Source organism: Amphibalanus amphitrite, unplaced genomic scaffold (assembly GCF_019059575.1).
Source record: "Amphibalanus amphitrite isolate SeventyFive unplaced genomic scaffold, NRLGWU_Aamphi_draft 000746F_arrow, whole genome shotgun sequence".
NCBI classification, from domain to species: domain Eukaryota; kingdom Metazoa; phylum Arthropoda; class Thecostraca; order Balanomorpha; family Balanidae; genus Amphibalanus; species Amphibalanus amphitrite.
This window is the reverse complement of record NW_024882240.1, coordinates 44,973-64,185: the sequence shown is the minus strand read 5'-3', so window position 1 is coordinate 64,185 and position 19,213 is coordinate 44,973. Positions and strand designations below refer to the sequence as shown.

Sequence of the window (19,213 nt, the reverse complement as noted above, 5' to 3'; positions counted from 1 at the left end):
CGCATATAATAACAATAAGCAATGAAAATAAAACAATGAATGGCCTGCCCTAACCTGTGTTCAATTTCAGCGCAAGAAAGGAAACACAACGCGGCACAGCAAATCAAAATACTCTCTTAATTTCAATGATTTGTGTTATAATTAATTCTTCAATTTGTTTTTAAATAAAATAGCGTGCTTTTAACTATAATTGACATAGATAATTGAAACCATACATAAAAACCTACTTTCAACATGCTCTTTCAAAATGGTTTCATGTTGATTTTTCCGACAGCAGGATTCGCACATCGAACACATTTATTGGCACCTCTGCGCCATCTTTGTCATTCATAAGCGCAAGTAAAGGTCACTAAAACAAAACAACGTCCAAATTTCCGCAAATCGCAGCAATTTTTTGCGCAGACATCTCTGTCCTCATTGACAACCTGTTATCGTAAAAAAATATAATGCGTCAAGTGGACCGGACGATTCGTCAAAGGGCAAGTCCGGGATAGACAGCGCCGTAGACTTCTGTGTAATCGATATGGAGATGGTGACTGGTGACAGAGGCGGGTGACGAGGAAAGGGCTTAACCACCATCCTAAGCTTATCCCACTGAAGCCCTCCCACCCGACCTGTGTTTATAGGGCTACCGATGCAAAGGTGACAGCCCGACCACCTCATCAGCATCAGCATCATCAGCATGGAGATGTCTATGACAGCGCGCACCACACATGTTCGAGACAAAGTTCTTAGATAACCACAGATTACCGCATTGCAGGTTCGAGACTCCATACCGTCCGTGATTTAGGTCGAGGTCCTCGCCATCCAGTCTCGCATGTCCACATCCTTTCAAAGAACCGGACCCAGCCCATGCTTCTTGCTTCTACTGCTTAGTCTAGCTGCAGCTACTCCAAGCCTGAGACCAACCCCGTCTAGAAGCTCCTCTCGAGCGCCAAGAGTAGACCGGGGATAGTTCCACCTTTCACCTCAGTCACATGATTGAAATGTGAAATTGTGAATTATTACAATTTCCTTTCTTGACCTCAGATGCTATGTCAATGCAACTTATTCGACACTTATTTAAAGTTCATTACTCATAACACCGGGAATCTAGCATTCTATGGATAAAGGCAATGACAAGGACAAAAGTGTATAAGAACATGACAAAATAAGCAACATTTTACAGCTGAATATCTTGTCAATCAAGAGCGCCACGAAAGATACATGTAGAGTTTGCACAATTTACACAAACACAAAAAAAAAACAGGGCAAATGTGCCACAGAAATCGGCAGCAAACGACGCTGATTTATCAGCAGGAAAGACGAGATGAATCGCGTGGTGACGACAGACGTTTAAAAATACATTTTTTTCTACAACACTTGTTCGGCCAATTTCGAACCAGCTCCTCAGCCTTTCAGCACTCATCACATATCTATGAAGCACGCGACCGTCGAATTTCATTCACTAATCACGGGCGTCATTTGGACACCGGTCCGGTACATTTTACGTTCGCCGCAAATGAGAATACACACATCAATTTATGCCGTTCGGTCACCGACATCACTCGACTCGTGGCCTGTGCCTCACGCAGGCGACCCGAGGGCAGAAGGAATTCTGGGCCGGGAGGCGAAGGGCGAAACTCAATGAGCGATCTGTTATGGCGACTTCATCGGCAGTAGTGTGACATTTCGGTCTTCTGCCGCTTCCGCGACTTCATTCCGGAGAAAAACTCTTGGATGTCCTCTTCACGGACCACCTTCTTGTTCTCAGCGAACTTCTTCAGGTAACTCATCAGCTCAGACTTCAGATCATTGTATTCTGGAACAGCAGAGGGAGACAGCGCGGTTACAGCTTGGTTTCCACTCCTACGCCATAAAGTACCCGGGGCCGGGATGACCATAGACAATTAATGTAATTGGCATATAACAATGCTCGCGTTATAAGTCTCAGCGGCGGTTCCATGCCAGCTACTAAACGCATTATCACTTTCCGAAGCAGCAAAGTGGCAGACTCACAAACAAGGCTTCCACAATTACACTGAAACTTTAGGGTTCCTGCTGCACAGACCCACCAAAGTTACACGTGAAAGCCGTAGCCAAGACCAAGCACCTTTCTAATCATCTCCACCCTACACCGCGGACAGGATGCCTTAATCGAGTCCCGACACCGCAGGTCTGCGGTGTCGGGACGCGCGCGGCGGTATCTTACCGTGCACCACCTCGATCTGCTGCACTCTGTCCATGTTCTCCAGCGCGCGCATGCCGGCGGCATAGCTGCCGGCGTCGCGGCGGCCGCGAGCCTCGTACGCCGCGACAGAGTCCTCCTCGTCGAGTAGAAACTCCACCGACGAGCTCTGGTACATCGCCTGGTGGGCGGACGGAGGGGACTCAGAGGTGGCAGAGGCAAAATCGGCCAAAAAGGGTGACAGGAGCACACACCACCGATAGGAACAAGATGTCATGCGATGGAAGACAGAGGTGTAGCCTGTACCTCCTTGTTTGGATGTGCCGATGAAGAAGCAGGGAATGAGTCAGGCACGATAATAAGACATTTTTGTAGCTTTTGATATTTATGAAGGTTCTTTCTACCCATCACGACCTACGCACTACACATGCATTGAAACTCTGCTTGTATTGTGAAGGCAACTCCCTGGGAACTGAAGAATGGGTACGCGTCTCGGAGTTCCTTACGGGCAGGTTCAATCCCATAAGTTCGGGGCACACACAACATACCTTACAGTCGTCGCATGTGCAGAGAAGTTTCCGCCACCCCTGCTTCCAGAACAGCGCCCCCTTGGCTTTGGACGGCGACGGCAGCTTTCCAGACGGAAGGCGGCACGAGGACTCCTATAAAACATACACACGTCATTGTAACTATAAAACGCGCACAAGCACACGCCATTGTATTGTTATGGATTAATCGCATGCCTTACCAAAATATAACATAAAAGGAACGAACATATGTCTGGAGTCTGCAAGCAGGTCAGTCGTTCGAAGCTGTCACGTTTTCCGGCTCTTCATTCAAGATAAGAACAGAAGGAATCATGATCACGAACACGTCCCCGGGCCCCTGGGTGTCGAGTGTGAACTGGCTTTATCTGGTCGCCGAACCAGTAACCGGACTTCGCTCGATGGAATTTATCACACGATATAAAAGGCTGGAAATAAGGCAACGCGCTCCGCACTGTGTACCACGCGCCCATCGAACACCAACGCAACCCAGCTGCTGACATCCCAGCTACAAGGATTAACGTCCATTGATACACTTATCGGCCTGCAGACCAAACCGCAACATCGCCACGGTCTTCATACAAACCTTCCAGCGGTAAACTACTGTGCATGAACATTTAGTTTTTGAACCCCCACAAGACCAATCACCAAAGACGTGAAATTAGAAATAGTCTGCAGTCATTCATGGAAAATGGTCATTGACGTTACTAAGCATTACAAGATAAATATTGTCCCATGAGTCACTTCCAAGACCGAGTTTCCACTATTGACCGATGAGAGACTAACTTTTATAAAACATAAGCATTCGAGTGGATAATATAACAACAAAGCTGGCGGACCAATCTGAATGCATACATGATAAAGATATCGACAATTATTAGTGGACTACGCAATACAAACCTTCTTGGGACTGTTCTTTGGACTAGCACTGGACACTTTCTTTGGCGACTTGTTTGAAGTATTCGCTGCCATTTCTGGAAAAAGGAGAATATATATAATATGATTAACGTTTACTATTATCTTTAGAACAAACACGCAGCAACTATATAGCCTGTTCATTTTTAGCGATTACGCAATTCAAAACTTATTCCGACGAACTTTGAGATAAACTCAGAATACGCTTGATTCAATGTCGTACTCTGAGCAACACAAATTAGGTTACACTAAGCTACCCGACATGTGCTAATCAAGAATCCACGACCTGTCCCATCCACCCCGCCTCACCGGTATCGGCGGCGTAGCGGCCGAGGAAGGGGAGCCGCTCCACGCACCCGGCGCACGTCATCTCGGCGTAGTCGCTGTCGGCGGGCGGACGGACGCCCATGTGCTGCCGACGAGAGACGGGAGGGTCAGGGTGGGACTGACGGCGAGTTGAGGACAGTTGTTCAGAGGGCCCGGCTGGGGGTGGGTAGAGAACAGTTCAGGACCGGGGCTGGGGGCGAGTAGAGGACCGGGCTGGGGGCGAGGTCCAGAGCCACGCTGCCGGGGCCGCAGTCATCACCGTCAGCCTCGAGAGCCAATTACCCTCAGCCGCAGCTGCCGCCCAAGACGGACGTGCCCGCTGAAATGCCACACGTTTCCTCCCATGACAAATTACATGATACCAGGAAATCCAGGGCAATACAAATATCGCAACAATATCTCGAAATGGCTTATGCATGACTCGGTAGAGCGCAACGACAGAGTAATCGGGGAAATAAAATGATTCATAATTTCATATCAGTATCCGGCATTCTTGGAACAAAATCATCCCGCTTTCCCGACACCTTATTACATCGGATACGCTAGATGCATCTTAGAGACTGAAAATGATAGCCGTCAGGGTTCAGCGTAAAACCCATTCGTGATGTATCTAACTGCTGATGCCTCTGCGGCAATCAACTATCCCCAAGGTCATCATTATTCTAAAAATAAATCATGAGACAACAAATAAACAACGAAACAAACAAGCAAACAAACAAACCAAAAAGACGCGCCGCCACTGACCCGTCCGTGGAACCAGTCCTCGCAGACGACACACTGCACCATCTGGTCGGGCGTGGCATCCTCCGGGTCCGGGTACGGCCGGCTGCACGTGCAGTAGAGGCCGGCGTAGTTCTGGTTGTACGAGTTCGCCTCGTTGTCGCCTGTCTTGGCCGTCAGGCGACACGTGACGTCCGGCATACGGCAGCCGCCGCAGTCGCAGCGGAAATTTCTGCCGGATGACGGACGATCATAAATGGGTGGTAGGAGAGGTTTTGATTAATCAAGATTGGTTAGGGAGACGGAGCATTTTGAAGGTTCATGTTTTTTTTTCGGCTAGACCACAACTGCCGCGAAACACTAATGTTAACACACTTTATTCCTAGCTTCATTTTAACAGTGCATAAATTTATGCCAGCCATCATCCAATGCAGATCATGGCATCGCGCAGCGGGTAGATACATCATGTAACCCATTCATACTCTGCAATTGCACCGTGTGTTTACACCGTGTGTATGCATCGAACACCCTTATTGGATTTCCGATTTCACCACTCCTATAGTCAGATTAAAATCGGATTCGTCGGATACTAATGTCGGACATAGTCGGATTAAATTTTCACCGATAGGCGATAATCAACAACGCTCAAGAACCCCCCCCCCCCAAAAAAAAACAAGGCAATGACAATGGCCCAGTGATATTATTAACAGTATAAGAAGTAACCAATTCGACAACAATATCATTCAATGCGTCTTACAAGTTATATGAGCCTGGTTGTTTTGACGTTATATGACATCTCTAATGCCTAGGTACGTATGTACAAATGAGGTGAAGACAAATATGACGAGGCGTTTGCGATGGGACTGCTGCAGAGTTGCCCGTGTTTTTTTTTCAGCGGCAGGTTCTACATCTCAAGCGTTACCAAACAAATAAGAATATTCGGAAAATACGAATGTGAGCGAACTGTTTGACACCCCGGTGTCAGTGCAAAGTCCGCTCATTAAGCGGCTCGCCCAGACAAAATGGCTACGAGATTAAAAAACTTCCCAGCATCCGGAGGCCACCCCAATTCAAAGTCCGAGACCCCGGATGCTGTGCACGGGGGTTAGTAGGATTTTACCTGGGCTCCTGTTCATATCAGAGGCAGATAATTCGAACTTGGAACTCTATTCCATATTTTGCTGATTAGAACATTAGGGGGCGTCGACTGCGGTGGTCATTTTGCATCCACCTACTCCATATTTTGCAATACTCCAACAGGCATGCAATAATCACATTAGTAAATGTCCCGTCATGAAAAAAACTAACCTAAAGGCAAGTTCCCGTAACAATTTTCTTGATCGGCATCCCAAAACCTCGGGTTAGATTTTTTTCGACGGTTTGGGCGATGATGCCAGTGATTGTCAGACGCACGCAATGTCTCTCTCTCTCCCATTGGTTTATCATTGTTGTTGATTAACTGATGTTAATGATCGGCAATAATGGCCCACTCATGTTCGCCTGACAGCCTATGGGAGAAACTAAGAGCATTTATAAGTAGCGTTCGCCATAACTACAATATAGATTACGCCTGAAAATGGACTGATTGTATCAGATAAGCATTATATAAATGTACGAGTAGATAAACACTCGGAGTGGGAAAGGCGCGTTCTCCTACAAGTACAGACCTCATTGGTTTATTGAGCATATCCTAAAGAAAAGAAGAAAAAACAGCAAGCTGAGAATTGATACAGCAACGAATTAACGTAGCCACATGAGCTAGAGGCCGTACGCGGAAGGCACACACTCGATCTGCAGTGTCTTTCAAACGTGACAGCTCTTGGCGTTCATCGGCCACTCTATGAGTTGACGCCATCGCTCCTTTTTTTGTCTAGGTGATGGGAGCTTCACAGCCTTATGTTTGGCTGCCTTAGAACTTAAAAGCGTAATGGCGCAGGTAGCCGGATATATCATCACACTCAGCAGGGCTTTCACCATCATCCATGACCTGATAGTGACCTTCAGACCGGACAGCATGGGGCAGCAGAGAGCGCAGCAGCGCGTGCTTCTTAGAGATAAGACGTCAGATCAGCGAACATAAAGCGCAAGGATCACATAAAATGGAGTGTGATGCGATAATCCGCTGGCATGCTAGAGCAAACAACGTCGATTACTTGAGAGTACTGACACAGCTTGTTACACCAAAGCTTCCTCAATAAAGAGCTATCTTGTGGGCAGAGAGCTCAGTCAGCTCACACCAGTCTGGTGCAGTTACACAAACTTTTACATCCAGTAAATTTGTAGCCTCATGTTATATGTCAACTCCGAAAACCAAACTCAAGTGCCCGTTCCAAGCACGCGGGTAACTAACGCATAAGCAGCTAGTGTGCCGGGTCCGGCCGACATACCGTTTGGTGTAGAGCTCCACCAGCTCGTGCGCCTCGTGACAGTGGTAGCTGCAGGCCAGGCACACGCCGGCCGGACGGTCCTTGTCCGAGCAGGTCAGACACGAATACAGCGGCTGGCGCTTCATGTACCCCTGCAGAAGACAGTACAAAAAGTCACAGAGACGGCACCGGGGTCCTGCGATGGTTATCAGTATCACTACATTCGTATGTTTGATCAACAAGAAAGGTCATTCCGAGACCCGCAACCGGACCGATTTCCATCTACGTATCGTTTTTCTCATAGGCTCAAATCTACGTCGCAATTCTTCAAAAGCAGAGCCAATATTTGGTATGCTTACGGGTATGACAAAAAAAGCATTAAATATGTTCATATCTGTGGGGTGTGGTGTCTCGCCCCACTCCCGTCAGTCACTGGTGATAGCCACACGGTGGAATTCGGAAAGGCAGTCCTATGAAAGATAAGGTGGCTCGAGTTCAATCAATGGAGGCAGACCTTTGAGGCCCTACACTGACATTTGGTGACAGAGGCTAGGAGGTGCTGGAAATGATAGGAAGGGAGTTGCAGGGATCTCAGTGCCATGGGCGCATATGAAAATTTGTGGATGGCATGTGAGTCAGCAAGCAAAGGTTGCAGATAGAGTATGGACAATATTTACAAAGGCAAAGACATACAGACAGTAACAAATGTAATATGATAAATGTGAGATTCTTGATCCTAGCCTATCACCTTTCCTGTAATTCAGTAAGTAAGTAAGTAAGTTGATCATTATCAAATAAATGTGATACAAAGAATGCAATGACAAACAAATGCAAGGACAAGCATTTGCTGACAAACAATGTCAGTCAACTCATCAATGATGAATAAACAGTGATGCTTCCTGCAGATTTAGCAAAAGCCCTGTTTCATATTCACAGTTATAGGGTTTAAAAAATAAGTCACCTATACTGTATAGTATACCGATCCGATTACATTACAAAACTAAAAATTTGCCATATATTTTTTCACAAATGAGCAATAATAGTTACAACCTACAACCCACCTGATCATACGAGCAATGCTTGTCATCTGTGTTTCCCAGCACAGCGGCAGCATCCTCGTCAAGCTCCTCCTCCTCTTGCAGCACGTCCAGCATTGTGACGCTGTCCTCATTGGGAGGAATAGCTGAGCCGCTGCTTCCCGCTTCCGCTGTGCCATCAGACATCTGCAGACCGCAGGCACAGTCCACGGTATATGTCAAGTTTACGTCCTAAGCACATATCAATGATAATTGTTTCACATTCCAGCCTTGAATATAACCAAGGCTATATAAACCAGGTAGAACGCTCCCGACGAAAAAGTGGTGACAAGCGATAATTAGTAGCCGCGACCCTCTTTTGTTCAAAACTATATCCGCAAGCAGCATTTACAGGCTAGCGGAAATCGACCAATCGGCGTTCGGCAATACTCAACGCTGATTGGCCCGATGCTCGTGACGAAATTGCGGGGGACTGCAGCTATTCCCCTATGGCGTTTAATAGACTTACGGCTTTTGAAGGGGATTTGTACCAGTTTTTGTTGGGTTTGAGGCCATTTTTGAGCTTGGATATTCTTTCTGTGACTTTTGACTGTGTAATAACGACATTTAATCATAACATTTCTATATACTACCGGTGTCACACATCGACCAAAAAGACCGTAAGTACATGGGATAGACGGACCACTGCTGATGGGGCCACACATGCCGGCGTGTGGTCATCGGAGGCCCATGAGGGCTCGACATAGGCCCTTCATGGGTCGGTATAGGCCCGGTGGGTCCAGTGCAAGCCTATCAGGGGCCGGTGCTGACCCAACAGGGCCCAGTGACATATAATGTAAGGCCGTCTAGGGACGTTGAGGGCTCATGGGGGCCATATAGGACCAATAGGGACCACATAAGCCAATCAGGGGCCATTTAGGCCAATAAAGGCACTTCAAGGGACTTGAAAAGGTCATTCAAGAGCTGTGGTGGGCCCATGAGAGGACGGCACTGGTCCAGCAGGTGCAGTCAGGGGATGTTGTACGGGTTTCTCAGTGGCCCATTTGGGCATATCAGTGACCAATTTAGACCCAGCAGTGGGCTTTGTAGACCTATCAGGGGCTGGTGATGGTTCATCAGGGGCCAGCGTTAGTCCATCGGGGCACGGCATATGCCCATCAGAGGTAATTGCGAGCCCACGCTGAACAATGCTGGCCCTTCAACGGCCCCATGGATCTACATTGACCCATGGGCCATGATGTGTCATGTATGCCCCTATGACAGGCCTACTCAGACCCCTGATGGACGTTCCCGGCCTCTGATGACCCTATGCTGAATGCAATTTAGACCCAGCAGTGGGCTTTGTAGACCTATCAGGGGCTGGTGATGGTTCATCAGGGGCCAGCGTTAGTCCATCGGGGCACGGCATATGCCCATCAGAGGTAATTGCGAGCCCACGCTGAACAATGCTGGCCCTTCAACGGCCCCATGGATCTACATTGACCCATGGGCCATGATGTGTCATGTATGCCCCTATGACAGGCCTACTCAGACCCCTGATGGACGTTCCCGGCCTCTGATGACCCTATGCTGAATGCTGATGGGGCTCTAAGAGTCTCCAATAACCCTTCGTCACCCCATTATTACCATACGCTGGCATTAGGGACCCCACATCAGCCGCAGGGCAGTCCGTACCATGACAGCATGTCTTTTCGGCCGATATTTCATCGGTAATATTTATCAAAATCATGATTTTATGGTGCCATTATATAGGTAACAGTCATAAGAAATATATTTCAACTCGAAAACAGCTCGAAACAGCATATAATTTTAAAGAAACCCCTCCGAAATCCAAAAGCCTATTCGGGTCCATAGAGAATAACTGCGGTCCCCCGCAATTTCGTCACGAGCGTCGGACCAATCAGCGTCGAGTACCGCCGAGCGCTGATTGGTGAATTTTCCGCTAGCGTGTAAGTACTGCTCACGGAACAAGAGTTCGTCGACAATCCTCCACAAACGTCTGTCACCATTTTTCATAATGCTTAACAGCCGGAGCGTACCCCCCTGAATATAACCATATCTATATAAAAGCAGGCCCCTGTTCTCCTACCTGGAAATTATAAGACACCTCGGTTTATATAGCCCTGGACGCGTATTTACAAATTGCAACCGAGCTCCGCCGTAGGGTATTTTATTTCCGCCGTAGTGTATTTCAGTTGGGGTATTTTCTACCATACATCTGCCTGAGCTTGGGGTTATTACAATTTGTCGGCGACGTTAAAAAATGATGCACCTTTTTTCGCAGTATAGGTTATCGCATGTGCATATTTTTGTCTTTGGTTGCGCTTTTCCCTCGCCCGTATAGGGGGAGGCGTTGAGCGGACCCCATCGGTTTTTCGTGAGTAACTCGCGTAAAAACCGTCCGATCGCGACGAAACTTTCAATACCCCGATTTTATCAATTTTACTCCTGCCCTGAAAATTTCATGACCCTGACCCAAATGACCTTTGACCTGTGACCTATTTCTCGAGGCCATGTTTGGCCTGAATCGCGATTCGGCGTATGTCGGCTCGCATTAGCCGCGCGTTTGCAGTCTTTACGTGGTTTCAAGCGTTGAAATATGTGATATGATGCTGGTCCCATGCATTAGGGTGTCACATGAAGGTCAGGTCAGCTCAATGACCTTTGATGACCTCGGTTCACTTTTTCGAGTTTAACATCGATAGGCGGCGGCCGCGGCCATAACGGCCGGAGCGACACCAGCGCCACCATCGGCGGCTGGTCGGAACTATCGCAACGGATCGCACGTTAATTCAAATTATTTAGTAACGATACGTTATGCGTCAACGAAACCTTTACTGAAAATTTAAGAAAAATGCATTTCATATTATAGCTTAATTTCATGATACATCTCGCGATGTAAATAGGTATTTTAATGGATAATTTGATTAGTAAATAATTGCATCCCTTCAATTAACTAATAATATCATTGCACATATTTCGCATTCGATAAATGCCCCACCGGAATATGAAAGCCCACAAAGTAAGCTTTCTAAAAATGTATATTAGTCACAAGTCAGTGATGGCTTATGCTACTTTTGACGCGATTGTTTTCGTTATCGGTCGATATAACATACACTTTCACTATATTCCAATGCGTACAACTCAGTCAAATTTGAATATTACGTTAATGCCCCAGTAGATATTTAAACATCAATTAATTGCCGTTCGAATGATGTTACGCATGCCTCAATGGTGCCTACCCTAAGCTACTTTTTTCTCGTGTCTTGATAAGCAAGCACTAGGCAAAATTGTGGTATCACCATAATTAACTAATAAAATTAATGAATAAATGACACCTTCGATAAATGCCCCACCGGAATACGAAAGCCCACAAAGTAAGCTTTCTAAAAATGTATATTAGCCACAAGTCAGTGATGGCTTATGCTACTTTTGACGCGATTGTTTTCGTTATCGGTCGATATAACATACACTTTTACTATATTTCAATGCTTACAACTCAGTCAAATTTGAATATTACGTTAATGCCCCAGTAGATAATCAAACAGCAATTAATTGCTATTCGAATGATGGTACCCATACCTCCATTGCGCCTAGCCTAAGCTGCTTTTACCCCTTGTCTTCATTGCCAATCACTGGGTGCAATAGCGGTCTCAGGCCTTATCCGGGCAAAAATGATTTTTAGGGTGAGGGGACAAACGCTAAAGCTATTTCTTTCAAATGTGGCTACTTAAGCGTTTCAAATAAGAGTAAAATTTGGGAACTTCACTTACCTGAACATAATTTACTTAATCTTAAAAATTGACTATCTAATCAAAGTATCAGTAGGCATGATCCAAACATGTAGGTACCTAGGCAATAGGCATGGCGGCGATGGGAGATACCTGTCAGGGTGCGGGCCAGTTATTTTCATGTTCAATCTCTTCATATTGACGCAATCAACGTCACGTAAATATAGAATGTATATTCTTCGCAAGTAGCATATCAATACATTTATCACAAATCTAATGCAGTCACATAAACACATTTTGACACGCACGCTCACGCACCAGATTCTGATGCGCCAACATTTTGATAGGTGCACATTCGCTCGCAATTCAAGTCACATAACAATTTTTAGCTGCCTTCAACAGTCGGCGGCCGTCCTGCGTCAAGGCATGTCGCATTCCGTCCTGTTTTTCAACAGGTTGTTGGGTAAACACTTACATAGATTCTGCCCGCCCAGTAGTTAAATCGCAAACATGAAATAACTGAATACGAAGAAGAAAAAAACGGGCCGATCATGGACAACAAGAACACCGACAGGAACATTTTCATTAAGTTCGCAACCTCGTGGCGAAGTTAATCGAGATCACGACTTATCGTCCTATAGGTTCATGACACACACTTTAGAAGTAGCAGTCGCAGCTGCATCCCGCTTTAGAGGCCGAGGAAATCCATGGCAGGAGGGCAAAAACAAGAACAATATGATTTTGTGACGGCCGGCTTTATCTAAATTACTGAACTCCACTTTTCGTCCCGAACAGTGATTTTTCCTCGGCATGCTATTTTACTCCGAATGAACTCGTGACTCGAGGTTTAGGAATTTCGCGCCGATTGAAGTTCGTCGGAAGCACGGAGGACGTTTCTTTGTCTAGGACGAGTGGTACGCGTGCCTCCATTGCGTGTAGCCCCACTGCGTTTCCAGCTGGCAAATCTCGGTGCTGACGATGTCCTTTAGGTCCACTAAACGTTGATGCACGTAGGTGTCGCACTTATCTGTAAAGAAAAGCCAAATTGTCACAAAAACATTTTCTTCAGTGTCACTGTCATTCACCAGAAGGCTCATATTTAAAACCCCTTAGCCCTAGGTAAAAAGATATTATGAGGAATTTCGGTCCCCACTAGTGAAACTTCACATTCATGCGTGAACAGCCTGATACTAATATTCTTATTTGTTAAACAATAAATACAAACTGATAACTGACACTGACACTACTATGAATCAGCCCAGAAAAAGAGCATACTACCTAGGTACTTGACAAATGGGATACCAATTTCAAAGAAAGTAAGTCAATTCTTCAACGCAGCCTGAATCAATATATGCAGGCTAGAAGCATATGCCTACTATCTGAGGAGTTAACAAGCAGCCGTTTAATGAAGTGGGTTGCAGACTGCAGAGCCACCACAACAATTCTTGAAACTGCACATGAGTGACACATGTTCTGATTCCAGCAGCATGTTGTAATGGCATTGGGTGGTAATGGCATACTAATAAATTTAGTAGGCACTACTTGTTGCATCAATGTTAAATAGGGAAGATCAATACATACTCGGGAAGCTGATGTCAAAGGTAGTTATGAAAGAATCACTTCAAACAAGTTATGAAAATGTTGTGAAAGGGTTCCAAATAATTTACAAAAGGGCAGTGTCGAATGACTCATCACAAAATTATATTAATGCTTGGGTGTTAGAGGGGAAAATTCCTCTCCAAAAAAGGGATGAGGGTGGTATATTCTTGATAAGGTTAGCCCTGCCCCCCAAAAAAAATTGAAATAAAGAACAGAAGAAGGAAAATTGCACTTTCCTGTACAATGGTAGAATCTGATGCGATCATGCAATTAGATGCTCTTTCATGAGTGGTAAATTGCTATTGAAAGTTGGAGGTGGGAGTGGAAAATTATTTTCATTTGGATGTCTTGTTCCACCCAAATTGACAAATTTTGGGACACTGCGAATGAGTTATGAAAATTTTGCCAAAGGGTTCAACAAGTAAACAAAAGTGTTGTTTGAAATGAGTTATGTAAAGGCTGTGAAAGAGTTATGAAGAATTTGCAAAAGGGTTCCTTCAAAAGAGTTGCGAAAAGGTTCCGAAAGAGTTACAATGAGTTAATGAAGAGATTTTCCGAATGAGATATGAAAAAGTTGTCAGAGGGTCACAAATAATCTATGAGAAATTTGCTTTAAATGAATTATGAAAGGGCTGTGACAGGGTTACAATAAGTTAATGAAAAGCCTCTTTCGAATGAGTCAGGAAAATGTCGCGAAAGGGTTGCAAATAATTTACGAAAGGGTTATTTTGAATGAGCTATGAAAATATTGAACATAGTTAAAAATAAGTTATGAAAGGATTACTCTGAATAAACTAATAAAAGGCTGAGAAAGGGTAACCATGAGTTTACGAAAGGGCTGTTTCAAATAAGTTATGAAAAGGCTGCGAAAGGGTTACGAAGGGCTTGCGTAAAGGCTTAGTGAAAGGGTTGTGAGTTGTGACCTAACAAGTTGCGAAAAAAAATCACAGCAGCTTTAGGAAAAGAATATGAATGGATAAAGAAGTAACAAATTTTGTTGCAACAAGTGAGGAACAATGTCACACTAATGGGGCTATAATTATACTCAGAAATAAAAAGCATCTCAGTCTAGTCCATGAAGACTGAAGAGCAGGCTGCACTTAATTGGTGGCTTACCTCGAAATCACTGGCCGACTCACCCCTTCCACTAGATTGATCGGGCGATTAAACACCTTTTTTCAAATAACGGAAACCCAGGCAATTGCCTAAAACCCAGAAGAAACGTTTGAACCGCTGGAAATGCCGAGAAATTGGCGGCAATATACATTATACAGGGAGGGTACACTGCGCAACAAATGTCTCATAAGCGCATGGAACGTATGCAGTTTCCAAAGCTCTTGATAATATCAAGAACATGTTTTTTTTTCTTCTAATCCCCATCTGGCCAAATGTCCGCCTTTACAGGGGGCCTGCACCCTAACGAGTTTTTGGAGCTGATTTCGAATTTAGCAACCACTTGAACATTACAGAGGGTGTAACGAAATTATCCGGACATCTTTCTTCCCGCTGAAATTAAAAAGCAAAACATTCTGGTACTTTTTATTTTGACTGAGCATGTAGCCACCTTTCATAAAAACACAGTGGCGAATGTTTTGGAGCATTTCAGCCAATGTATTCTCCAGCACACTGGCTTTGATGCGGACCAACGCCGTCTAAACCTGTGGCAGCGCCAGCGGTTGGGCGGTGCTTGTGGCGGGCGTCTCTTCAGTCACCTAAGCCGTAATCGCCACGCCATATGTGGAAGGCTTTTGGTGTCAATACATACATACATACATACTGAACAAGAGCCCACAGGTTTTCGATTGAATTGGGATCGCGACTTTTTCCAAGTCATAAGCGTTAGCCCAGAATGATTGAAGGTTCTATCGGCATCACTTCCCGTTCTTTTAGGGACGTTTAAGTAGCGCGCCGTCCCGCATGAAGACAGCGTGGCTTGAATCAGGCATCAGTGCGCGTTCAGAAACCGAGCCCTCAGGCGCTCAACCAGACGGTATAGGAGGGCCTCCTACACCGTCTGGTTGAGCGCCTCCGACTATTCATTGGCCAGTATGTTTCTCCGGTAATACTTGACGTTGATGGCGGTATTTTGTGACACTATGTTCTATTGGAGGATCGCTAGGCAGCTGAACATGCTCCAGTTCTGGATGTTGTCCGGATGTTTGACGGCGGCGAAGGCCAGCAAGTTCGAGCGGCTGGCCGCCCATACATGGCCGATTTGACGGTTCAAAGGATAATACAGCTCGAACGGCTACCCATCCAACCAGACCACCTCACCCTTATCATTCTTCAACCAGTGGACGCGATCTGGCGTGAGGCGAAAGGTGGTGAACTGGTTGTTTTCCCGTCAGTTTCGTTGTCTTTTTCAGTTTGAAGGGCACTAGAACCAAGTTAAAGGGCGGGTAGCGGTAAACCATGATATGGGATCTCTTATTATCTGACTTGGTAAGAATTCGAGTCAATTTGCGGATTGATTGGTGCCGTTTCCTTGCCGCTATCTTGATGACTCTCCTCACCACTTCACAAAGGGCGGCTTTTGTGGTCGCGACTGGGCTGAGTCTGCCACCGAAGTCCCAGATTATTACACCTCAGGCAGATGTGCAATTGGCTGCTGCTGATGTCCAGCTGCTGGCAGACCAGCTTCTGGCTCATGACGCCGTGGATGCCGCCATGCAATTTTACCACGAAAGGAGAGATTGTATCCCTTTCTCGCAGCTGCCTTGGACGAAAACTACCATGTGAACCCGTCTGTGAATCGACTCCTACTCAGAGCAACAGTCACATGACAAGGTCAGGTCACTGCTGAGTTGAAAACCGATAGCAGAGGCACGTATTCATCCAATATTCCCACTTCTAACATCAGAAAGGATTAGGAAACTGTGCAAACAGATATGGCGAAAAAATAGATGTCCGGATAATTTCGTTACACCCTGTACTGAAGTAGTTTTAGTGCCTTCGTAACATGTTACGAAGCTGTCAGAAAAAAAGCGTTCTGCCCCTCCAACTTTTGCTTATTTGTAGAACTTCGTTGCTTAGCAAACCACTATGTTGTTTGCATTGAGGAGCTTTGAAATGTCTGTGTAATTCAAAATGTTAGTTCTGTAATTAAAAGAATTGATTCAGTGTTGCACATAATTTAACTTAACAACCGAGCATTGCAGGTTTGACAGCTTTTTTGCCCCACCAGCACCACCTTCGCTGGAAAAGCTCCACCCTTGCCTATGGGGCAAAACATAAGGGACAAAAACACAAATCAAGACAGATAAAAAACAACACAAAATGAACTCATTGCCTAATGAAGTTCAGTCTGGAGCAAAAACATAGGTAATAGGCATCTATGTCAAATTAGAATGAAATATTAAAATCAACTTGACCAGGTCTTACGGTCTGACCTGATCCTGACTGCCTTACTTCACCTAACCCCAATTCAACCTAACCTACCACAACACCTGCAGAGGTACCTACCTTCCTGGAAAATCACGCCCAGGGAGGTGTCCAACTTATTGGAATATTACCATGATTGCTTGTCAAAATGTGTGTCATCATGCTCTTGTTTGACAAGTGATGTATAATAAATGTGAGTTGTGACATTCAAAAATGACCTGACTGTTGAGTGATTAGAATCTTCAAATAATCAGGGTACAATGCTGTGCATCATAGTGCACACTAGTCATGTTGTTTTTGTGTAGGCCCTCTGCGCATTATTGTGTACACACTAGTCATGTTGTTTTTGTGTAGGCCCTCTGCGCATTATTGTGTACACTGCCATGTGCACCTTAAGGAAAAAAAGTGACTAGTGGTGCATAAAAAGGTTGTGCAATTGTGAAGTTCATGCCCTTGGTCTTGCTGGAGCCAAATGCCTATAGCTATAGCAGTATCAGTGAGGGTTGTAGACATGCTACATACACTGTGAATTGAAGATATTGGCACAAAGTTCACCCATAGGTAATTACTATGCTTAACACCTAATGTAAGAAGCAACATAAATGCCCAGATGATACAGCAACAGCTCTCTGGTCAACATCACACAAATTTATTGACATACTTTGCAGGTACATATTTACATTCATAGCAAATACTTTCGATTTGATTCAATAACTAGGTGCTAGTAAGCTTGTATTTTTGTAGGTACAACAATGAACATATATTTAATCATAAAAAACTTTCTCGTGGCATTAATCACATACCTTTTTACCGAACAAGTACCTATCTACCATGCAATTGCAATGATTCTAAATTTTGTCCGCAATGTACCTATATCTCAACTGACACATTGAAATTGAAATACCCTAACAAAACCTAGAACTGTACAAAAGGAGAATGCAATTCTACAAGAACTATGAAGTTCTGAAGTTATTCTCACATGCTGGAATGTTGAATACTTTTGTCGTCCATTTCCACGTTTCATTGAGCAATCATATAGAACTGTTTTCGCTCTTCAGTCATAAGCTTTTGCACAAATCTTGAATTTTTACACATCATCTTGAACCATGCTCCAGTCTTTCCAACAAGGTACTATGGAACATCAAAGCAATTTTGATTTGTTGCAACAGCTTCAGATCATGATAGGCTTGAAGTTTGTTACACCATTTGCCAGACAAACCTCTACAAAATGTGTATCAATTCCCAAACTAAGCAATTGATTATATCAGTATTTGCGGTTTCCACACAATGTTTCATAATATTATTCGATTTTTATATCAAGAAACCCAAATAATCCACAAATTGTTATTGAAACACTCCCACTTCAAGAGTTCACAGCAATAACAATACAAGTTCAGAAGCAAATAAACATTGCGCCAGATTTCGTATGAAACGCGCCATCATCCTGAAGTTTCTACCACAGACGGTAGTTCAACCGCAGCCGTAGTGCGAAAACCCCTGCCCACATTACCCCACGGCGGAGCTCGGTTGCAATTTGTAAATACGCGCCCTGGACACCTCCCTAGGCTACAGTTCAGACTTGTGTACTATCGATTTGTCCAAGCGCATTGACCTTTGATAATAATCAACAAAAAATAAATAGAATTGCCCCTAAATATAAATATCCGTAACCATCCTAATGTGCGCCATTTTTGCAACGGTCCAATAACAGCTGATCTTTTGGCGCGCGCACAATCGCTGCCATATGACACCAAATTTACTTTACCCTATAGAGTAAAGTTAGTGTAATGTACAGCCACTTGCAGCCAATAAGCGTATGCTAATTGCCAATTGCCAATAAGCATCGACGGGAATGTTTATTTCCAATCGGAAAATAAATAAGAATTTATCCCGCGCCGAGCCGGCGCTCTGAGATTCCGCGCCGGGCCGGGGGGGGGGGGTCTGAACGTGAATACCCCCCTTCTAGCTCGGCTTCTGGCCCCTGGGCCCCGTAGCGACAAGCAGTAAGCGGCAATGGAAAGAACGTCCAAAATAAGGACGAAAACACTTCGGCCATCTTTTGGGTCAGGTCAAACGTCAGGTCAACAGAGGTCACCAAAGGTAAAATGTTGACTTTCAACATTTTGGAAACTGCCAACGGCTATCTCGGGAACCGATAAAGCTACAGCGCCGCGGAAAAGCGCATTCGATAGCCCTTTTACAGACCTTTCTGATTAATGATCTCAGATTTGACCTCAGGTCAACGGTTTAGCCTCCAGAGGGAAAAAACTCCAATAATAGCCGTTTTTACGAAAAGCGTTTTTTCGGCAATAGCTTTTGACTCAAAAGAGCCATGACGTTACTTTTACCAGCATCGTGCTCCTCTCGTCGAGACGCGTCGAATGAACTATAATTTGACCTTGACAGGTCAACTTGAAAATTTGAC

General features: G+C 45.0%; 1 protein-coding gene and 1 long non-coding RNA gene across 4 annotated transcripts; both read right to left on the bottom strand.

Moving 5' to 3' along the window:
• Positions 1-1,119: 1,119 nt before the first annotated feature.
• Positions 1,120-18,478, bottom strand: LOC122365533 (putative E3 ubiquitin-protein ligase UBR7). Of its 3 annotated transcripts, XM_043336819.1 has the most exons (10): positions 18,338-18,424; positions 10,167-10,200; positions 8,102-8,263; positions 7,062-7,192; positions 4,699-4,906; positions 3,937-4,039; positions 3,613-3,686; positions 2,716-2,829; positions 2,192-2,348; positions 1,120-1,801 (listed from the first exon to the last, which is right to left on the bottom strand). In XM_043336819.1, the coding sequence occupies exons 3-10, from the start codon at positions 8,261-8,263 to the stop codon at positions 1,650-1,652; spliced, it is 1,101 nt and encodes a 366-aa protein (XP_043192754.1). In that variant the 5' UTR covers positions 10,167-10,200; positions 18,338-18,424; the 3' UTR covers positions 1,120-1,649. The 3 variants fall into 3 exon arrangements, with proteins under 3 accessions (XP_043192754.1, XP_043192752.1, XP_043192753.1); XM_043336817.1 differs by lacking the exons at positions 10,167-10,200; positions 18,338-18,424 and adding an exon at positions 18,460-18,478; XM_043336818.1 differs by lacking the exon at positions 18,338-18,424 and having other exon boundaries at positions 8,102-8,270.
• LOC122365534 lies at positions 12,343-14,699 on the bottom strand. The gene is made up of 2 exons (XR_006253768.1): positions 14,524-14,699; positions 12,343-12,835 (listed from the first exon to the last, which is right to left on the bottom strand). It is a non-coding gene; the product is annotated as an uncharacterized LOC122365534 (long non-coding RNA).
• Positions 18,479-19,213: the final 735 nt, after the last annotated feature.

Excerpts from the sequence above, each read along its gene's own strand:
- LOC122365533 (XM_043336817.1), bottom strand. Across the intron at positions 4,040-4,698 it reads AGGACTGGTTCCACGGACGG|CACATGGGCGTCCGTCCGCC; the intron begins GTCAGTGGCGGC and ends TCTCGTCGGCAG. Across the intron at positions 2,830-3,612 it reads CAAAGAACAGTCCCAAGAAG|GAGTCCTCGTGCCGCCTTCC; the intron begins GTTTGTATTGCG and ends TATGTTTTATAG.